Source organism: Armigeres subalbatus, chromosome 1, assembly GCF_024139115.2.
Source record: "Armigeres subalbatus isolate Guangzhou_Male chromosome 1, GZ_Asu_2, whole genome shotgun sequence".
NCBI classification, from domain to species: domain Eukaryota; kingdom Metazoa; phylum Arthropoda; class Insecta; order Diptera; family Culicidae; genus Armigeres; species Armigeres subalbatus.
In genome coordinates, this window is record NC_085139.1 from 285,984,869 (window position 1) to 286,007,486 (window position 22,618).

The 22,618-nt window shown below is 44.7% G+C and overlaps 2 protein-coding genes across 2 annotated transcripts in view; one reads left to right on the forward strand and one right to left on the reverse strand.

The window, feature by feature from the left end:
- LOC134207672 (splicing factor 3A subunit 1) lies at window positions 1-2,810 on the forward strand. Its single transcript, XM_062683458.1, has 3 exons — window positions 1-233; window positions 300-2,455; window positions 2,530-2,810. Exons 1-3 carry the CDS (start codon window positions 119-121, stop codon window positions 2,629-2,631), a joined length of 2,373 nt encoding a protein of 790 aa, XP_062539442.1. The 5' UTR covers window positions 1-118; the 3' UTR covers window positions 2,632-2,810.
- The window catches only part of LOC134207673 (xylulose kinase), a 26,014-nt gene continuing 6,041 nt past the window's right edge, over window positions 2,646-22,618 (reverse strand). Inside the window, exons 2-3 of the mRNA XM_062683459.1 lie at window positions 4,458-4,579; window positions 2,646-4,391 (exon numbers count right to left, since the gene is read on the reverse strand). Coding sequence (XP_062539443.1) covers window positions 2,912-4,391; window positions 4,458-4,579 — 1,602 coding nt within the window. The 3' untranslated portion in view covers window positions 2,646-2,911. The remainder of the gene's footprint in view (window positions 4,392-4,457; window positions 4,580-22,618) is intronic.

Here is a 22,618-nt window from a genome sequence, read left to right on the forward strand (position 1 = left end):
TTCTTATGTCAGAAAAGCCAGAAAAGTAATCAACGCCAGCCGGTTTTTGAATTGAAATTCGAATCTGCTCAAGTTTTCCACTTTTAACTGCATTTTTCATCTGATTCCGTCGTTTAAAATGACCGAAGTCATTAGCCGAGGATCTCCGGAACCGGAATCCAATGGAGACAAACCCGATCAAACGCTTTCTGGGCCAATAGTTGGAATTATCTATCCGCCGCCGGAAGTTCGCAGTGAGTACACCCTACTGCGACTCACCTCGCCTGGTTTCGTTAATCATTGTCACTTTTTTTTTGCAGACATCGTCGACAAAACGGCCAGTTTCGTGGCACGTAATGGACCGGAGTTTGAAAGTCGCATCCGGCAAAACGAGTTGGGTAATCCGAAGTTTAACTTCTTAAGTCCCGGAGATCCGTACCATGCGTACTACCAGCACAAGGTCCAGGAAATCCGAGACGGACGGAATGATGTGAGCTTGGCGGTCGTTCCGGCGGGCATTCAGCAGCTGAAGAGTGCCGCCAGTGTGGCCGCTCAGCAAAAGCAACAAGAGCTACTGAAAGCTGTCCGGGAGGAGCAGTTCGTACCGAAAGATCCCCCGACGGAGTTCGAGTTCATTGCCGATCCGCCGTCGATCTCGGCGCTAGATTTGGACATTGTGAAGCTGACGGCACAGTTTGTAGCCCGTAATGGGCGATTGTTTTTGACGAATTTGATGAATCGCGAGCAGAGGAATTACCAGTTTGATTTTTTGAGACCTCAGCATTCGCTTTTCCAATATTTCACAAAGCTGCTGGAGCAGTACACGAAGATTCTGGTGCCGCCAAAGGATCTGATGAACAAGTTGAAGATTGAGAGCGCTCCTGGCAGAAGCAGCATGAATGTGGTCCTGGAACAGGTGAAATATCGTGCAAACTGGAACAAGCATCAGGAGATGCAACGGCGAAGAGAAGAGGAGAAAGTCGAGAGAGAACGGATTGCGTATGCCCAGATTGATTGGCATGACTTCGTGGTGGTCGAAGTGGTTGATTACCAACCTTATGAGAGCGGAAATTTCCCTCCCCCGACGACCCCGGATGAAGTAGGCGCTAGGGTTCTGATGGAGGAACGTCTGAACGAAGAGGATCACGACATTGAAATGCAGATAGAGACGGATGACGAGGAAAGTGACGATGACCGTCCCGTGGGTAATGCCAACGTTAAGCTGTCCAAGATGGAGAACCGTGTCGGACAAGGCGGTCGCAAAGACAACAATCAAATTCAAGATATGGATGAGTCCACATCGTCGAGCGATGACGATGAAGTTGAACGTCCGAGTCGGGCTAAAGCTGTACCACAGGCGCCTCAACCACCACCGATCGCTCCGCCGACGCACGATAAGGTCATCGTTAAGAAGTACGATCCAAAACAGGCACAAAAAGTGCAGAAACCTCCGGTTCAAACTGGAGACGATTATCTTATCTCACCGATTACTGGCGAAAAAATTCCAGCCTCCAAGGTCGCAGAACATATGCGTATTGGGCTGCTGGACCCTCGTTGGGTGGAACAACGCGACAAACATATCGAGAAGGTTGCCCAGGAAAACGTTTACGCACCTGGCGCAGCCATCGAGGCTAGCCTCAAGCAGTTGGCCGAACGTCGTACGGATATTTTCGGTGTTGGTGACGAGGAAGCAGCTATCGGTAAAAAATTGGGCGAAGAAGAAACTAAGAAGGATGATCGTGTGACTTGGGATGGGCATACGTCCAGTGTTGAGGCGGCCACTCGTGCCGCACGGGCCAACATCACTCTGGAAGCACAAATCCACCAGATTCATAAGAGCAAGGGTCTTATCACAGACGAAGAAAAGGAAAAAATCGGACCCAAACCAATTCCCGGTACAGTGGCTGTTGCTCCACCGAAGCCATCAGCTCCCCAAGCTCCGCCACAAACGAGCGCTCCGCCGCAGATGCCGCAACCACCGAAACCAATCCAAGTTCCGCAGCATCAGGTTCATCATCCAGTTCCAGCTCCGCCTCCGCCGTCCGTTCCCATGATGATGCAGATGGGAATGCCCATGAGACCGCCACCGATGATGCCCCCACCGTTCCCAGTGGGCTTCGGTGTTCCACCTATGCCACCGCATGGTGTCCCGCAAATGCCTCCGGCTCCGAACATGTCCGAAGGGCCGGGAGCTCCGTCGGCCCCACCATCTGGAGACTCGGCCATGGATGAACCACCGAACAAGAAGTCCCGCACCGAGGACCATCTCATCGAGGAGAGTGTGTTCATGCAGCGCCATAAGGGTCCCGTCACCATCCAGGTGCAGTGTCCGAACCTGACCGAGAAGAGCGAATGGAAGCTCAGCGGGCAGACCGTTGCGATGCAGCTGCAGCTGACCGATGCGATCAGTGTGCTGAAGGGAAAGGTGCAGGCGGAAACCGGCATGCCGCCGGCCAAGCAGAAGATTTTCTACGAGGTGGGTTTTGTACTGCAGAATGTGCTTTTATGATTACCAACACGAAAACTTACTTTTCTTTGTATCTTCAACAGGGTATGTTCTTCAAAGACAACAATACCGTTGCATATTATAACATGCTGAGTGGAGCCACGGTCCATCTACAACTTAAGGAGCGTGGAGGTCGTAAGAAGTAAATTCAAGTAAGAACTAATGTTTGATCATTTTTTTCAAAAATTTATTCCTGCGAAAGTAACATTTTAATAGCGCTATATTCTACTATGATGCATATAAAAGCAACCAACATAATATCTCCACAAAATAACAATTGAATAAACTACTGTTAGCGTATCGCGTTCGTTATGCTCGGCGCCAAGCTTATTTCGTAACTCCTAGCTGTAGGATGGAAAGAAAGCCCGCTGCTGCAAGCCGGAATGTAACTTATGGAATGCATCCAATCTGTCTTTCTTTCTCTAATTAATCTTGATGCATCATCATGTACTGTACCATCTGGTGGTATCGGTTCAACATTTGGTCATAGATGTCGCTACTGTCCTGCGCCGGATCGCAAACTCTAGTAACACTATGCTCCGGCAGAAGTTTTCGAATGAATTCGAAGTATGATTCGAGTGCCACCTTGCCGCCTTCTTTCGCTCGTCTTGCTTCCAGCACGTATTTGGCTCGATAGGCCGCTCCTAGCAAGGCTGCTTCCGTCGTCTGCTGGATGTACACCGGAGCGTTGAACACATCGGACACGACCTGCAGGATGGACTTGTTCGCTGATGCACCACCGGTGGCTAGAATTCGAGTGTTGTCCCCAAAGCTGAAGCCCATCTCGGTGGCTAAAGCTTTGCGAGTTAGCATTTGTCCTTCGATAAGTGCTCTTATCTCCGCTTGCGGAGAACTAAACTTTAAAACTCCTTTGGCCTGTTCGTTATCGTCCAAGGTGCAGGACTTATTCCAACGGAGTGAACCTTTCACGGCCGGTAAAATTTCCTGGGAGATGAAATGCAAAGCCATATTGCCAAAGTTGCCACGTGGAGTCGAATCCAATAGCTCGCTGAAGTTCTCCCAGTTATCGTTTGCTTCGGCTCGTTTGAAAATATCTCGAACGAGGGACCCATTTCGGAAACACAACAACCCCATGTAACCTTCGTCAGTGGGGTGCACCAACACGTGACCTTCCAGCAAGTTTGGGGGTTCGCTGAGTCGCATCATGACCGTGTCACTGGTTCCCAAAGACAACGCTAGCCATTCCTTTCCAACGACCATTCCCGCCAGCGCGGAGAGATTGTCCCCGGTAAATGCCACCACCTTACAAGCCGAGTTAAAATTGTATCTCTGCACGAAAAACTGTCCGATCGTTCCTATGATAGAATTAGTTGGAACCGGTTTTCCCAGCTTCGAGTCCAAGTTCGGAGCACACGCCGGCAAACAAACCTCGGACCACGCCCGTTCCCGAATGTCCAACAGGTTCATTCCGGAACCATCGGCCAGATCGATCGGTGCCACATCTCCCAAGAAAATGGATGCCAGGAAACTGCTGACCAGCGAAATTCGCTCCGTGTTCCGATAGCAATCGGGTCGCTGCTGATAGACCTTCCTGATCTGGGGCCCTGTGAATCGTTCATAGCACTTGGATCCCGTTATTTGCACCATTTTCTCACGGCCTCCGACCGCAGTTTCCATTTCCTCGCACTGCTTCCCCGTAGTGCTGTCCATCCAGATGGGTGTCCGATGCACGGTAAATGCCGAATCGTCGATTTGGGTGTGTAGAAACTTGTCGGCGTCCAGATTGCGCAATGTGTTCAAACCACTGCGCGACCAGTACAGAGAACCGTGCTGCTGGGCGGATCCACTGACGGCCATCACCGCGCTCAGGTCACCTCCCTGCACCACCAGCCGGTCGAGCACCATGTCCAGTGCCTTGACCCACATCACCGGTTGGACGTAGAATCTGCGGGAGAAAGGTGAGATGTTTGAAAAATTGTCTTTCAAAGGACCCATTTAGGCAATGGTGTACTCATTTCTGGCAGCCCCGGCGTTAACTCCTCCGCTGGTGCGGAACTCTGGAAGATCCGAGTCGAATTTGACCTCCGCGTGGGCAACATTTTCCAGTTTCGCATTTAAAAGGACAGCTTTCAACTGAAAAAATAAAATAAAATAGAATCACATGCCTTTTTATTGGTTGACCTCTGGCTTAGCAGTTAATGAATATTGGATCGTTGTTATAAAGATATCAAACATATTATTACCATGAGAAGATTTTAGGGATATCAATGATTTATACAGACCTATGCACCGATCTGACTAATCTAAGATGTTCACATGATATACGAATGCAAAAATGGTAATTTGGCTAAGAAACCTCGCAGTTAATAACTGAGCTGTGATGCGGCAATGTCCCATTGAGGGATATAATCATAATGGACAATTAAATCATAACATGTCTGTTTGGTTCGATATGTAGAGGCTAACTGATACATTTTGTGGTACCTTGAATGAAAGACATCCGTTCTGTTGTGACGCATACAATAATCTGACTTATTATTCCATCAACCGTCCATAGCCTACTAGAACAATCCACTTTTTTATATAATTTTGAATTATAATTATTAATAGTTTAAATGTATTTATCCTATTATTTTTAAAACCAAACACTATTTGTTTTTTTTGTATAATATATTTTTACATTCCGGTAAAGTTTTCTTCAACATTTTCAAATCCTCTGAATTCTGGTTCTTCATCTGAAGGCCTTGAGGTTGTTGGTGGATTAATCTTTTTCAAATGTGCTATGTTCCTTTGGTACGTTACTCCTGTTTCTTGATTTTCTACCAGAGCCCGAGTACCTGCGCGACTCAATACTTTTGTTTTTCCGAATGTGGTTTGAAGTTTGTTTCCAGGTAGAAGATTTTCCATCAAAACAATATCTCCACTTTGAATGTCAGATTCTTGAGCATGCCGTCTGCAGTCTTCCTTATCTTTTCCTTTTTGCTTATTCAGTTTGTCCTGATCGCGAATATCCGATGATTGTGGAATGGTTTCAATGTCATCGATCGACGGTATCTTTGATCTAATCGTACATCCATAGCACAATTCTGTTGGAGTTTTTCCGGTCGTTGAATGCGGTGTTGTATAATACATCAACAGATAATCGTTCAATTCTTCAGAAGGGATCTATTCTGTCTCTCCACTAATCCATTTTCTTGTGGCCAATACGGTGCTGCATGGTTCAGGCAAATGCCATGTATTTTGCAATATTCTTCAAATTCTTTTCCAATGAACTGTTTGGCATTATCCAGAGTTATCGTCCTAGGATATCCTAAACGCGTGAATATCTTGTCCAATCTGTTTACAGTTTCTCGAGAACCAATTCTTGGCATTATTTCAATCTCTTTGTATCTGCTGAAATAATCCACTATCACCAACAAGTATTCTCCGGAAGGTAGTGGTCCCATATAGTCAATAGCTATGTCAATCCATGGTTTTGCTGGCAGTTCTCGTCTACTCATCGGAAGCGGTTTACAATCGGAAGCTGACATCCCTCACATTTTGAAACAAATTCTTTAGCTGCTTTGTCCATAGTAGGCCACCAAGCTCGGTCTCTCAATCGCTTTTTCATAATTGATTCTCCTGGATGACCCTCATGCGCATGTTGAAGCATTCTATTTCGTAATTCTTGCGGTACTACTAATTTATTTCCTCGTACAACTGTATCTTCGATCATGTCTAGCTCATTTCGGAAAGGTTCAAATAATTTAACGAGAGGATTATTCCAATTTCCTGATACAAGACAATCCTTAACAGCTTTGAGTTCTGGATCCATTTTTGTAGCAGCTTCGATTTCTCCTACATCAATCGCTACTGATTCTTGAACAGCGAGAACTAAGAAATGATTGTCCGTTTCAAATTGTATTTTCGTCAACAACTAACCGTGATAGAGAATCTGCGATATTTCCAGATCCTTTCCTGTACTTAACAGTAAACTTGAATGATTGAAGTCTCAACACCCATCGTTCAATTCTGGCACAAGGTGTAGAAGTGGGGAAAATATAATTTCTAGTGGTTTATGGTCTGTTTCTAGTTCAAATTCTCGACCTATTAGATAAACCGAAAATTTCTCAAAAGCCCATACCAACGCTAACGCTTCCTTTTCTGTTTGGCAGTATTTTTCTCTGTCACAGTTAAACTCTTACTTGCATAACATATAATACGAGGGTCCATATCAGTTTTCCCTTCGAATTGGATGAGTACTGCTAAAGCTACTAGTGAGGCGTCTGCGACTACAAGTGTTCTTAATGAATTATCGAAAAATGACAACGTTTGTACATTTGATATCAGCAATTTCAATTTTTCAAAACTTTGCTTGTGTTTTTCTGTCCAAATAAACTTGTTTTCTTTGTGAATTAATTGTCGGAGTGGTTCTGTGATTATGGCTAAATCTAAAATAAACCCTCCGACATATGTTACAAAACCCAAGCAACTTCTCACTTCTTCTCCAGAATTTGGTTCCCGGTATTTTGTAACGCTTCAATCTTACTAATAGTAGGTCGAATTCCTTCTAGGGACATTTGATGTCCTAGAAATTCAAGCTCTCTAACTATGAAAACACATTTATCGTGATTTAATAAAATCTCTCGACTTTTTTAGTACTCTAAGTATATGTTTTAACGTTTCATCATGTTCCTTCTCTGATTCACCAAAAATAAATATGTCGTCCAGGTAATTAAGAACATTTTCACATTCTGCAAGAATGTGCTCCATAATTTTCTGGAACATTTCTGGAGCACACGAAATGCCAAACATTAGACGTTTGTATCGAAACAGGCCTTTATGGAAAATGAATGTTGTTATATTTCTAGATGATTCTTCTAATTCAATCTAAAACAATTAAATTAAATTTTGAGCAATATATATCCAATATCAAAAATACAATAATTATTTATGGAAATTATTAGTTTACCTGATGAAATGCATCCTTAATATCTAAGCGACTGAAAAACCGGGATGACTTGAACCGTGGCAAAAAATCTTCAAAAGTCGGCATCATATGGTGTTCTCTCTGGATTGCCTGATTTGCACGACGCATATTCACGCATAAACGTAAGTCTCCGTTATCCTTTACGATAGTCACTAATGGGGATACCCATTCTGCTGGTCCTAAAACTGGTTCGATTATGTTTTATTTATTTATCATCAGACTAAGGCCGGAGTGGCCTGTGCTGCACATAAAAGACTTCTCCATTCAGCTCGGTTCATGGCTGCACTTCGCCAACCACGCAGTCTGCGGAGGGTCCGCAAGTCGTCCTCCACCTGATCGATCCACCTTGCCCGCTGTGCACCTCGCCTTCTTGTTCCCGTCGGATCGTTGTCGAGAACCATTTTACCGGATTACTGTCCGACATTCTGGCTACGTGCCCGGCCCACCGCAGTCTTCCGATTTTCGCGGTGTGAACGATGGATGGTTCTCCCAACAGCTGATGCAACTCGTGGTTCATTCGCCTCCTCCACGTACCGTCCGCCATCTGCAACCCACCATAGATGGTACGCAACACTTTCCTTTCGAAAACTCCCAGTGCGCGTTGGTCCTCCACGAGCATCGTCCAGGTCTCGTGTCCGTAGAGAACTACCGGTCTTATAAGCGTTTTGTAGATAGTCAGTTTGGTACGGCGGCGAACTCTATTCGATCGAAGCGTCTTGCGGAGTCAAAGTACGTACGATTTCCAGCCACTATGCGTCTCCGAATTTCTCTGCTGGTATCGTTATCGGCGGTCACCAGTGAGCCCAAGTACACGAATTCTTCAACCACCTCGATTTCGTCACCACCGATAGAAACTCGTGGTGGGTGGCTCACATTGACCTCTCTAAAGCCTCTTCCTATCATGTACTTCGTCTTCGACGTGTTGATGACTAGTCCAATCCGTTTAGCTTCGCTTTTCAGTCTGATGTAGGCTTCCTCCATCCTCTCAAAGTTACGTGCCATGATATCAATGTCGTCGGCGAAACCAAATAACTGGATGGACTTCGTGAAAATCGTACCACTCGTGTCAATCCCTGCCCTTCGTATTACTCCCTCCAAAGCGATGTTGAATAGCAGACACGAAAGACCATCACCTTGCCGTAACCCTCTACGGCAGAGGTTCCCAAACTATTTGGATATGCGACCCACTTAATAGAGTCCCATATTGCTTGCGACCCACCAGGTGCCAACTGCATTATTTATGTGACAAGCGGAGACGAGCCAGCCTCGGGCTGAAAGTCTCCTTAATAAAGACAAAAAAATAATTATGTGAAAAGAGATAAAAATGAGTTCGCGTTCGATTGGACAAATTATAATAAATTGCTTTATATCCCATTATTGTATTTGTCAAAAATTCGTCCACATCCAATCCACAATTTATTCAGATTAGGATTTGAATTGGATTTCGATTCGATTAGGATTGGATTTGAATTAGATTTGGATTGGATTTGAACTTTTTTTATTTCTTTATTAAAGTAATTTTTAAATAAAAAACAAAGTTCATCACTAGATTGGATTTTATATAATATATTTGGATTTGATTTAGATCGGATACGAATTGAATTAGGATTGGTTTTGGATTGGGTTCAGGGCTTACATTTCGATTGTATAGGACTTCTTTCTACTTGCCCAAATATCGTATAACAAAAAAAAGCCGTTGACCTCGTCAGGTTTGTTGTTCTTTAATCATCCAATCATTAGTTAGATCCTAATTCAAAATATGGAATAGATTTGTGGGACAAAATAGTAACAAAATTATGAATTGAGCCGGTGCCAGCGAAAGTGGTACATAAACCATTTTTGTCGATTTTGTGTTTTTTACACCAACTGCTTCTGGGAGCAAAGGTTTAGTAAGGGAATGACGAAAAAGTGATTTTTGACAACTAAATCTGGAGATATGCACTTTTTAATTTATGGTATATATCACAATGGCAATTTCGTTGCCAGGAAAAGTGGTACATGTGCAGTTATACCCCCTAAAAACAGCTTATTGAAAAGAAAATTGTACAACATAGATGTTTCCGCAATAGATTTTAACCCTATTTTGAATTTCAAGATGGTTTACTGTCATTTAAAATAATTTAAAAAATGTACATGTACCACTTTTACTGGCAACGATTTTAGGTTTCTGTTGCATTTAGCTCTCATTAATAGTGGTACATGTGCATTTTGTTCCAACAAATTTGAAATTTGTTAAGAAACTTCGCATATTTCGCATTACTACCTTTAGGCATCAGTCATATCACGTTGGTACAGTTGAGATGCAGAAAATTGCTAATTTGAATTTTACTTTCGAAGTTTTCGGAAAAATGTGTCTCCTGTAAAATTTACTCAATGTAACATGTACCACTTTCGCTGGCACCGGTTCAATTAAGATTTGTCTTTCGCGACCCACCACTGAACAGCCCACGACCCCCCTGGGGGTCGCGACCCACAGTTTGGGAACCTCTGCTCTACGGGTTTCGAAGGGACTCGAGAATGCCCCTGAAACTCGAACTACGCACATCCATCGTCGCCTTGATCAACCGTATCAGTTTATCCGGAAATCCGTTTTCGTGCATTAGCTGCCATAGCTGGTCCCGATCGATTGTATCATATGCGGCTTTGAAGTCGATAAATAGATGTTGTGTGGGCACGTTGTATTCGCGGCATTTCTGCAATACCTGACGTATGGCGAACACCTGGTCTGTGGTAGAGCGTTCGCCCATCAATCATTCCTGGTGCTAGCCCACAAACTCTCTTGCAATTGGTGTTAGTCGACCGACGGCATACAATTTGGGAGAATACCTTGTAGGCGACGTTTAGCAATATGATTGCGCTGTAGTTGCTACAATCCAGCTTATCGCCCTTTTTGTAGATGGGACATACGACACCTTCCATCCACTCCTGCGGCAGAGCATCATCCTCCCAAATCTTGGTAATTAGCCAGTGCATCGCTCTAGCCAGTGCTTCACCACCCTGTTTAAACAGCTCTCCTGGTACTTGGTCAACTCCAGGGCCTTTGTTGTTTTTCAGCCGGCCGATCTCCTCCTGTATTTCCTGGAGATTCGGAGCTGGAAGTCGCATGTCCTGAGCGTGTGCTCCTTGGTTCATTACCATACCGCCACCGTTGTCTGCCATATCGCCATTCAGTGCGTCATGTTGCCAAATCGTCGTTGCTGTTGGTTTTCTCGTCTTCGGCTTCTTCTTCTTTATTGTCCTTTCTGGTGGCGTCAACTTCATAACGGAACCTTTCGCCAACGGACAGGCCAAGCAAGCAAGCTATCAATTGCCGTTTGGATGAGGAGTGCGTGTTGATTTTCAAAATGATTGTTAGTAGGAATGGGACCGAAACACCCGCGGTCGACTTTAGGATTGGTATCTTGGGACAAACATTCAATCACGTTCGCTTTGGGCGCAAACACTATGTGCTAACTGCGTGGAGAGTAACCGACTTCCTTTTCCGCTAGGTGGATCGCGCTCTTGTTGTCGCAAAAAATGGTTATCTCTTCAGCAACGCCGGATAGCTCCTGTCGTAGTCCTCGCCACCAGATAGCTTCTTGAGCTGCTGCCGATACCGCCATATACTCCGCTTCAGTTGTCGACAAGGCCACTGTCGATTGCCTTCGACAACTCCACGATATCGGTCCGCCTGACTTCATGAACACATATCCCGTGATGGACCGTCGCGTCTCGATGTCGTTTCCCCAGTCCGCATCACTGAAGCCAGTCAAACTTTCGTCTTCTTGTTTCTTATAAATAATTTTCATCTCCTTCGCTACTGTCCATTGCGGTTTGCCAGGATCGTTGCTAAACTGGCTGACTGCATTCACTGCAAAACTGATGTCAGGGCGCCTGCAACACGCCAAAAACTGGAGACCTCCTACCAGCTCACGGAACGGAACTTTCTTCATCAGCTTTCTTTCTTCCTTACTGCTAGGACTCATCTGCTTCGTCAGTTTTTGATTGTGGTCCGCCGGGGTCGCAACTGGATTACAGTCCCCCATGCCGAACCGTTCGAGTAGCTGCTGAATATACTGCTCCTGGTCCAAACACACAGTATCCTTCTGTCGCGTCACTCGGATGCCAAGGACTTTGTTGGCCAATCCAAGATCCTTCATGACGAACTTCGACGTAAGCTGCTTCTTGAGGTGGTTCACCCAACGCTGGTTGTCGGAAAAGATGAGAAGGTCATCGACATACACAGCTACTATCAGGATCTGGCTCAATTTTATAGTACATGCACGTGTCGTATTTCAATCGCTTTAGTCCAAAGCGCTTCAATTCACCATCCAGCTTCTGGTTCCAAATCCTGCTGGATTGTTTCAGTCCGTATAGCGCTTTATTCAGCTTGCAGACACTCGGACCGTCATGGTCTTCCAACTCACCTAGCAGAAACGCTGTTACTGCATCCATCTGGTGAATCTTCAGGTCCAACCTGGCAGCCAACGACATCAAATAGCGGATGGTGGCATACCGGACCACGGGCGAGTAGGTCTCTTCGTAGTCGACACCCTTGACTTGAGAGTAGCCCTTGGTCACTAAACGGGCTTTGTACCGCTCGGTGGATCCATCTGGATTGGTCTTGACCGTGTACACCCACTTGCAACGGAGTGCTTTCCTTCCAGCAGGCAAATCGGCGAGCTGACAGGTCTGATTCTTCATCTGCGCTCGGTACTCCTCGACCATTGCGTCTTTCCAACGATCGCTGTCCTTGCACGAAATCGCTTCCTGGATCGTCTGCGGCTCGACGATCGCATCACCTGGGGTTATGCGAAGCTGTGGAATTTGGGAACTTTCGTCAGGAAGAATACTGAGTCCCAAATGAAAATCCCGATACTTGCCTGGGGTTACGCGCTCCCTCGCACTGCGCCTTACCAACTGTTGTGGGTCCGCTGGTTGTGGAGGGAGCGCAGCAGGTTGAAGGTCAGGGTCGATCAGCGTCTTGTCGGCGTCTTCTTGCGCCTCCAGATCGTTTTCTTCACCGTCTACGAACTGTTTCTCTGCAACATCCATCTCGTTCTGCACTACCATTTCTAAAGGTGCTTCTTGGGTGGAATCTTCTTCTCTCGGAGTAACTTGACCTTCCTTTAGAAATATCACGTCACGACTCACTGCTACGTCATGCGTCTTGAAGTTGTACACTCTGTACGCTTTTGAGTTCTCGCTGTAGCCCATGAAGATGCAACGTTCGGATTTCTCATCCAATTTGCATCTCTTCTCCTTCGGAATGTGCACCATGACTTCGCTTCCAAACACACGTAGGTGCAACAAATCGGGATGCTTTCCCGTAAACTTCTCTTCAGGAGTGACTTGAAGACCTTTTGTCGGTGAACGGTTGACGACGTATGAAGCAGTGGCTACCGCTTCCGCCCAGAATCGTTTGCAAAGCCCAGCATCAAACAGAATACTCTTGGCACGCTCCATCAACGTTCGGTTTATCCGTTCTGCAAGCCCATTCTGCTCCGGATTGTACGGAACCGTTCCCTCGTGATGGATCCCAGCTCGACGCAAGCACTGCCGCATCGCACAATTAACGTACTCCTTGCCGTTGTCCGTTCTGATCTGCTTGATTTGCTCTCCCGTTTGTTTCTCGACAAATGACTTGAAATTTTCAAATGCTTCCAAAACGCCCGACTTCGATTTCAAAAAATATACAAACGCCTTCCTGCTCGCATCGTCGATGAATGTCCGGAAGTACCTGCTTCCTCCCAACGATACCGTCTCCATTGGCCCACAGAGACCGGAGTGGATCAGCTCGAGCACCCGATCAGCACGATGACCTTTTACCTTGAACGGTTGCCGCTGGTGCTTACCTTGAATGCAGGGAACATATTTCTCCAACTCTTCGTCTTCAAATTGCATGCCTGTCGCTATTTTCCTCAGCCGCTTACGCATACCGTCAGCCGAAAGATGTCCCAATCGACGATGCCATAGTTGAAAACTATTCTGCTCCCGTGCCACGTGACCATCCGAATACTGTCCAACCGCTACGATCTCCTTTGTGGGGCTAACGACCTTATACACGAGCTCTTGTCGAACGTCGCCTGGTATCCCCTCTGGCCCCTCTTGCCCACGGACAGCAGATTCAAGGCTAAATCTGGAACACACAGCACATTCTTCATGGTGATACCACACGACGAACCTCCGATGTCTACTTCCAGATTGACGACGCCCTTCGAGAAGACGTCAGCTTTCGTATTATTCGCAACGTTGATACTTGACGACACATTTTCAGCTTCTTCCAATAACTTCCTGTTCCGGCACAGATGCGTCGTTGCACCGAAATCGAAGATTCAGTCGGCATTAACCTCTGACGACTGGATTGCGTTGAACGCCGCGTAGAATGCAGCGTGACCACTTTGTTTTCCACGGGCTTCTCCTCGGGTTTCCTTCTTCTCACTAAATTTCCTCTGGCACTGGGATGCATAGTGTCCCGACTTCTTGCACCGGAAACACTTCACCGCAGACTTTTCTCCAGATTTCTGCTCCGGTCTCGGATGACTGTAGAACGCACCATCACTTGACTTGCAATTGTTGCCGACCTTCACATCCTGCAAGATTTTCGCCTTGACGATGTCCGCCGTAAGCTGCATTCCCAACGACTCCAATCCCAGGATCATCGGTTCGTACTGCTTCGGCAGGCCTTTCATCAGCAAACTCGCTAACCAGGTGTCGTCCACTTTGAAACCTACCTCCGAAAGCTGGTGACACGTCGTAAACAGTTCGTTCACGTACTCCTGTGTCGTCTGGCAAATGATTCCTTCACTCCGTTCAGCGCCAACCAATCGGATTCACGTCAGTCTTCTCAACAGGTCAATCTTCCGTGTCGAGCCGCTATGCTCGTAGGAATCCCGCAAATTGACCCACGCTTCTTTTGCGGTTTTGGCAGTCCGCACTAGTCCGTAGATCTTGGGATCGACGTTTAGGCATATCGTGACCAAAGCTTGCTCGGTTCACCGCCGGTTCACCATTCTGCCGGTCCTTCACTACGCACCACGTCCGTTCCTTGATCAGGATCATTTTGGTCGCGAAAGACCACGAGCAACGATACCGAGCTGCTCGGCAAACGACCTCCGATGGCGACTTGATTCCTGGTACCATTTCGAACTTGGTTTTCTTGATCCTCCTTTCCTCCTTCTCCGGCCATTTTCTTTAAACTTTTCTTCGGGTTGAAAAAATTTTCACCTCGCCAAACAGAACTGTTTCCTTAGCAACTGCCTGGAGCCCATAACCTAATGGACAATTAAATCATAACACGTCTGTTTGGTTCGATATGTAGAGGCTAACTGATACATTTAATGTCATATATGTTAGTGGCATACTATGATACAAACAGTTCGATGGTTACTGCGCCAACAAATCCCAATAAAAAGAAGAAGAACATGAACACGAATATATCAAAATGGATTTTCGGATACACTAACATTTGGAATGGTGATAATGGATCGGGTGATATGCGTAGCTCGAGTTCCGGGTTCCGGCTCGTTGCCAATTCCTTGGGCAGTGATGTAAACGTAAGAGCTCTAATGCAGGAAGCAGAGGTCGAATGCGAGACCTGGACGAGATTCCGTCGGTTCGCTAGACGGGAGGCGAGGTATCTACCGCAATGAAGGAGCAACTCGAGTTGGGCGATGTTGACATAACAATCCGACTAAGAAGGCGTCCATAAGGCACGCAGATCGCTGCTATAAAGCTTCCGGCAGATGCTGCTGACAAAGCATTGCGAATCGGCAGAGTAAAAGTAGGTTGGTGTGCTTCACAATCAGTCCCATATTTTATTTGATACAGTAAACAGGCTAAAAAAACATCCCAATGACAAACTTAATATTAAAAATTAAGCAAAATAATTAAAATCTAACACATAATAATCTTAATTCTATTCTTGTTAACCTCACGAGAAACATGGAAATCGAACTCTTCGAAGTGAACTGAACTGAACGAAGTGTATGATGACAAGTTGGTGGTGGTAGAACGTTTGGGTACAAAACCGTGTTGATTGTGCAAAACATAATGTGCGCAAATATGTACAAGTTCGTCGAGTACGATGAGCTCAAACAGTTTAGATACAGCATTCAGTGCAGCGATCCCGCGGTAATCAGCGACACTCTGTTTACAGCCTTTCTTATGCACGGGAAACACATATGCCTGTTTCCAACTGTTCGGGAAAACTCCGGTTGTCAGGGACTTATTGAAGACTGTAGCTAACGGTAACACTAATGCTGATGAGCATCTTTTCAATAGAAGCGATGGAATACAATCTGGACCATGTCCGGTAGATGATTTCAACGGCTCAAGGGCGCCAGCTACCGTGTCCAGTGTAACGGTGAGGCTATGCCCGAGATTTGGCAGTTGAGGAACATTAATTTTGGCAGCATCGATTGCATGAACGGGAGTTAATCAGCTATTGCCATGATAGTACTGGCTTCCGAAATACCGTTTGTCATAGTCGATGGCAGACCTGTCTACTTCCGTTGATCGTTCCCGTAGTTCCAAAAACTTTTTGGGTCGGACTTAAGGCAATCTTGAATGTTAATTTGATGGGCAGCATATAGTCGATCATTGAGGTAGGAATAATTTTGCTTAGCTTCGAGATAGGCAACTCTGGTTTCGTCGGTGCGATACTTGCTGTGTTTCTTAAGAGCGGCTCTTTTCAACCTTTTCAAATTTTTCAGATGCGAATTTGACCAGACGGGCTTCATTGGTTCACGGCGAATTCTTCGGAACGAATTGATCAATAGCATAGACTAGAACGTTCGACAATGATGAAGCAACTTGATTGGCATCCGTGCCGTGTAGTATCTCTGTCCAGTTCAAGTTCTGTAGAAAGTCATTCATGCTATTGAAGTCAGCCTTACGGAAGTCGTGATAGTTACTGTTGAAGGTGCCCTTCAACCGCAGTTGAGTCCTGGCGTCCAGTGATATAAGCAGAGGGGGATGATGTCTGCATTCTTTCACGAGTGGGGAAGGTGCACGCATGACGGCACAAGTGCGCCACAGATCTTCACTGGCAAAACACAAATCCAGCGCCCGATTGTTGCAATTTAGCACTGCATTTAGTTGTTTGAGTCCCGCTGTGTCATATGCATCAAGGAGTGTTCGAGATGACATTGGCATTGTGCTGTATGATGGATTCGGAAAATGAGTGCCATTCGAGTCACATTGCCAGACAATACCGCGAAGGTTGAAATCACCCAATATAATTATGTTATCATTGGCTTCCATTTGAGATACAATCCAGTCATCCAGTCCAACGAGGCCAGGTGCATGTTAATTAGTGCATCGTTACTCATCATGTCTGGAGGAGTATAGATCACCCACATGTAGATTGTGTTGTCTTGACCAGTAATTGCAACCCACAATTGTTCAACCGCAAATCATACTGGTCTGGAGGATTCAAAATGCGAGATTTGATGCTAGAGCGAACAGCAAGTAAAACGCCACCACCGGTGCTTTTGCAACTATTTGAAGATGAGCGATCTTGGCGATACACAGTGAAAGTGTTGTCGAAAAGCTGACTGGAAGAAGTATTTCCATTCAACCATGTTTCGGAAAAGAATAGACATCATAAGAAGCATCGCAAACAGCCAACTTATAATTCGCGATTGTTGGGGACAACAGGAATGCGAATAGTCCTATTTATTTCGCCGCCGCTGGACTCGCAGGCTAAAGACACTATATACAAAGACGGGAAGTCTGATCCCTGAACAAATAAATCACCAGGCAACTCTGCGTGCGCAACACTGCTGATGCTGGATATACTTTCCACATTGGTCTATACGAATTTCATAATTCAAAAATATTTTATTTGTATCGTGTTCAACCACCCAATAAAAAGCCACAATTCACTATAAACATGTTTAATTGATTTTCAACCACATACGAACACATTTTTACCTAAATCCATCAAAAAATATTCAAATAATAATATAAACATATTTATTCGTGCTGGTTCAAATGAACCCTTGCCAAATGTTGCGCGCGATATTTTGGAATGACAGGTCTCTTGCTCGATTGGAATGACACTGACAGTAAATTTGGAATTCCAATTGGAACATTTCCCGTCTTTGTTTATAGTGTCTTTATCGCAGGCGACTGTTTTGTATTGGTCACCCTATGATGTCGACACAGCGCATAAATGTGAATGAATGTTGTCTATGTAGTTAATGTAAATAAAGTCAGTTGTTATTGTTTGTTTTTAAAAGTGCAACGCGTTTTAATTCGGCGTCCGAGTTTTGTTAATTAATTGTTATCTCGCGCTAATGATCGCGGCATGTGAGTTCGGCCACCACCGAAATATTGCGAAATAAACGCAAATTAATTAGTAACCGTGACTAGACCCAGTGCAAAGCGGCGGAGAGTGATGAGCGAATCATCGCAAAATGGAAACCAGCAGCCACCGGGAAACATTCAGCAGCAATCATTTTAACTACCACCCCCTGTGAATTATAGATAGGGGAATATATAGAAGAGCGAAGATAAATCCTCTGTCTCCAAACGAACTGTCAAACGTGTCTCCAAACGAGCATGACGTCACGATTTCAATGGAAATGTTAAGGGCTGTGACGTCATATGCGCGCTTGCACGGTCAAAAAAATCGACTCAACCATGCTTTCGCTCATCTATAGATTCTACTATCTATACTGTGAATGTGCGCCCTCCTGCAGTAAATTTTCCTCCTCCCGGACAAATGGATCCGCATTTGTAATGGTTTCAGCAGCAGCAGCAAAATTATGTGGCGGAACTTTTCCGACAGCAGCAGGAAGTGATTCGACAGCAGCAGGCTTTTATGTCTCAGCAGGAACAGCTGATCCGGAATATCCTGACATCGATCCAGGTGCAAGGTCCAGCCAATCTGGAAGCAATTTTAGACTTCTTGGCCAATAATATTAAGGAATTTCGCTACGATCCGGAAAATAATTGGGCTAATTCTACGAATCGAGTGACGTGAGGTGAGCCGATTTTAGCAATTCTCACGTGAGGTGACCATGTTATTCAAATGGGCTATACGACTCTTCTCACGTCATTCGAGCAATCTCACGTCACTCCACTCGTAGAATAAGCCCAAATGTGACGTTTGCTGTGTGATATAGTCAATATGAAAATTTGTTTGTGGAAGATGCCAGCCGACTGGATGGAAAAACGAATGTGCGATTACTGATGCGGAAGCTGGGAATGTCGGATCATGAAAGGTATGTCAGTTTCATACTTCCGAAAGCGCTGAAGGATTTTGATTTTCCGTCTACTGTGAAGAAATTGAGTGCTTTATTTGGAGCTGCTGAGTCAGTTATCAGCCGAAGATACCGTTGCTTGCCGATTTCGAAGCAGCCGCAGAAGGACTATGTTACGTATGCTTGCCGCATCAACAAATCTTGTGTGGAGTTTGAGCTCTCCAAACTAACAGAGGAGCAGTTCAAATGCCTCGTGTTTGTGTGTGGATTGAAGTCGGACAAAGATGCGATTGCTGTCGAAGATTGAAGAGCGGAACGATGCACAGTGATGCCAAGGCGGAGAAAAATTGATTTGAGCTTACAGCTTCGAAAGTATTTTTATAATTTTTCCAAATGTTTGAAATGTCTTCCCTCAAAATTTCACGAAGATTGGATGAAAATTGCACGGGGTACATCATGTCGATCCAATGGCAAATCAGAGATGATTTTTTAATTTGCTTGTAACATGTATGGCGAAGACTTGATGTTATTCAACCTGATTTTTAACTATGAGCACGCAATCGCACGCATGCCAACCTGGGCTTATTTTAAAGCTTATTTACTCAGCTTTTTGGGGATATGATTATTGTTTTGCGCAAATCTGCGCAAATAGCATTTTTCTTCATAGCATTCTTGAAGTAAACATAAGCATTAACACGCCGAATACAGTGATCAGAAAATCGGGGGAACTAAATTTTCAAACAGTTGTATCTCAAGCGTCTTTTGACCGATTTTCACAATTCTTTTACGGATGTCTTACCTATTTCATCTAGTTTCATCATACTGATGAGACATGTTTTTAGGGATGCTCAACTTTTCCCTAGAGGGGCGTGAGTAAGGATGTTTTTTTTTTCAAAATATAGTAAATTTCGATTTACATGACATTCTTCAGTCGGAATAACACTTACAGGTCCAAAAAATGTTTTATAACACTATTCTAGCATTGACTATACTATGTGTCATCGAAATGTTTCTTCTGGATATCCCTAGCAACTTCAAAATGACCTCTATGCTGATGAAAGATGATATGCAAATGTTGCAAATGATGAAAACTACGGAAATCCGTTCCAATGGAAACCCGTCATGTCCATGTAGGTCAGTAGAGGCTCTAGGATCTCCAAACTGTTTAGGAGTTTTGATCAATGGTCTACGAAGTCAACTGAGCTCGATAGCTATCTGAAATCGACCAATCATGCCCACACAAGTCCTTAGTGCCCACGCGTATGGTTTGCAGAACAGTTATACCCATACCAGATGCTTCAGGTTCTCCAAACTGTTCTGGAGTTTGGATCAATTGGTCTACCAGGTCAACTGCGCTCGGTACCAATCTGACAGCAATAAGATGTCCATACAAGTCAGTAGAGCCCATGCATATGAACATAATATCAATCATTTATGTTAATACATGTCCGTAGACACCACGCTTATAAATTTCTTTTCAGTTATACCCAAACCAGATGTTCCAGGTTGTCCAAACTATTGTGAAGTTTGGAACAATTGGTTTAACAGATCAACTACACTCGATAAAAATCTGTAATACACGTCCGTAGAGCTCGCGTATATGATTCGCACCTCATCTAAACCAGAAGTTTCAAAAATTCAAAAATTTCCAAACTGTGTTGGAGTTCGTATCAATTGGTCTACCAGGAATTCCTAAAAGAACGTCTAGAAAGATTCCTGGAAGAACTTCGGATTTTTCGATGCAACTTCCGCAGGAATTCCGAAAAACAAACTTCCGGAGGAGTTCTAGAAAGAACTTTTGGAGGAGTTCCAAGAGGACCTTCCGGGTGACTTACAGAAGGAACTTCCAAAGATATTCCAAAAGTAACTTCCAAAGGTATTCAAAAAGAAACTTCCGGAGAAATTTCAGAAGGAACTTCCGGAGGAATTCCAGAAGAAACTTTCGGAGGAATTCCGAAATGAACTTCCGCAAGAACTTCAAAATAAACTTCCGGAGAAATTCTGGAAAGAACTTCGGAATTACAGAAGGAACTTCCGGAGAAATTCCAGAAGGAACTTCCGGATGAATTCCAGAAGGAACTTACGGAGGAATTCAGAAGGAATCTCCGGAAGAACTTTAGTAATTTCTCCGGATATTTTTCAAGAAATTTCTTTCAATATTTCCCTAGGAATTGCTCCATTCCTCCAATAATTTATTCTAGTATTTTTCAAGGAATTGCTTCATTCCTCCGGACATTCCTCCAGGAATTCATCCGAATAATCGTCCAAGAATTCCTTCAAATATTACACCAGGAATTTTTCCAGATATTCCTCCAGGAATTCTTCCAGATATTCCTCCAGATATTCCTCCAGGAATTCCTCCGGATATTCCTCCAGGAATTCCTCCGGATATTCTTCCAGGAATTCCTCCGGATATTCCTCCAGGAATTCCTCCGGATATTCCTCCAGGAATTCCTCCGGATATTCCTCCAGGAATTCCTCCGGATATTCTTCCAGGAATTCCTCCGGATATTCTTCCAGGAATTCCTCCGGATATTCCTCCAGGAATTCCTCCGGATATTCCTCCAGGAATTCCTCCGGATATTCCTCCAGAAATTTTCCTCCGCATATTCCTCCAGGAATTCGTCGGGATGTTTCTCCAGGAATTCCCCAGATATTCCTCCAGGAATTCCTCAGGAAGTTCGTCCAGGATTTCCTTCAAAAGTTCTTCCAGTAATTCCTCCGGAAGTTCCTCCACGAATTCCTCCTGAAGTTCCTCCAGGCATTCCTCCGGAAGTTGCTCCAGGAATTCCTCGGTAAGTTCCACCAGGAGGAACTTTCGGAAGATTTCCTGGAGGAACTTCCGGAGGAATTCCTGGAGGAACTTCCGGAGAACTTATTGTAGGAGTTCCGGAAGAATCCCTGGATGAAGATTTGTAGGAATATCCAGAAAAAATCCTTGAGGAATATCTGGAGGTGTTCTTGGAGGAATATTCGAAGAACTTCCGGAGGAATTCTTGGAGGAACTTCCGGAGGAATTCCTGGAGGAACTTCCGGAGGAATTCCTGGAGGAACTTTCGGAGAAATTCCTGGAGGAACTTCCGGAGGAATTCCTGGAGGAACTTCCGGAGGAATTCCTGAAAGAATTTCCGGAGATTTCCTGGAGGAACTTCCGGAGGAATTCCTGGAGGAACTTCCGGAAGAATTCCTGGAGGAACTTCCGGAGGAATTCCTGTAGGAACTTCAGGAGGAATCTCTGAAAGAACTTCCGGAGGAATTCCTGAAAGAATTTCCGGGAGATTTCCTGAAGGAACTTCCGGAGGAATTTTTGGAGGATTATTCGGAGGAATTCCTGGAGGAACTTCCGAAGGAATTCCTGGAGGAATATCCGAAGGAATTTCTGGAAGAACATCCGGAGGAATTCCTGGAGGAATATTAGGAGGAATTCCGGGAGAAATATTCTGAGGAATTCCTGGATTTTTGGATTGAGCAATTCCTGGGGAAACATTGGAAGGAATTTCTTGAGGAATATCCGGAGAAATTACTAAAGAAATTTCCAGAGAAATCCCTGGAACAATAACCAAAGCAATTCCTGGAGCAATATCCGGAGAAATGTCTGGAGTACTATGCGGAGGAATTCCTGGAGGATTATCCGGAGGAGTTTCTGAGGAGTTCCTGTAGAAATATTCAGAAGAATGCATGGAGGAATAATCGGTGGAATTCCTGGAGGAATATCCGGAGAACTTCTTGTAGGAGTTCCAGAAGAATCCCTGGAGGAAGATTTGTAGGAATATCCGGAAAAATTCCTAGAGGAATATCCGGAGGGGTTCTTGGAGGAATATTCGAAGGAATTCCTGGAGGAATAGCCTGAGGAATTCCTGGAGGAATATCCGGAGGAATTCTTGTAGAAATACTCGGATGAATTCTGGCGGAGTTTTTGGTGTTATATTTGGAGAAATTGTTTTATTTGTCTCATTTGTGTTATTTGTCTTATTTATTTTATTTGTCTTATTTGTCTTATTTATTTTATTTGTC

Excerpts from the sequence above, each read along its gene's own strand:
- LOC134207672 (XM_062683458.1), top strand. The coding sequence starts at position 119 with ATGACCGAAGTCATTAGCCGAGGATCTCCGGAACCGGAATCCAATGGA. Across the intron at positions 234-299 it reads TCCGCCGCCGGAAGTTCGCA|ACATCGTCGACAAAACGGCC; the intron begins GTGAGTACACCC and ends TTTTTTTTGCAG. Across the intron at positions 2,456-2,529 it reads AGCAGAAGATTTTCTACGAG|GGTATGTTCTTCAAAGACAA; the intron begins GTGGGTTTTGTA and ends TATCTTCAACAG.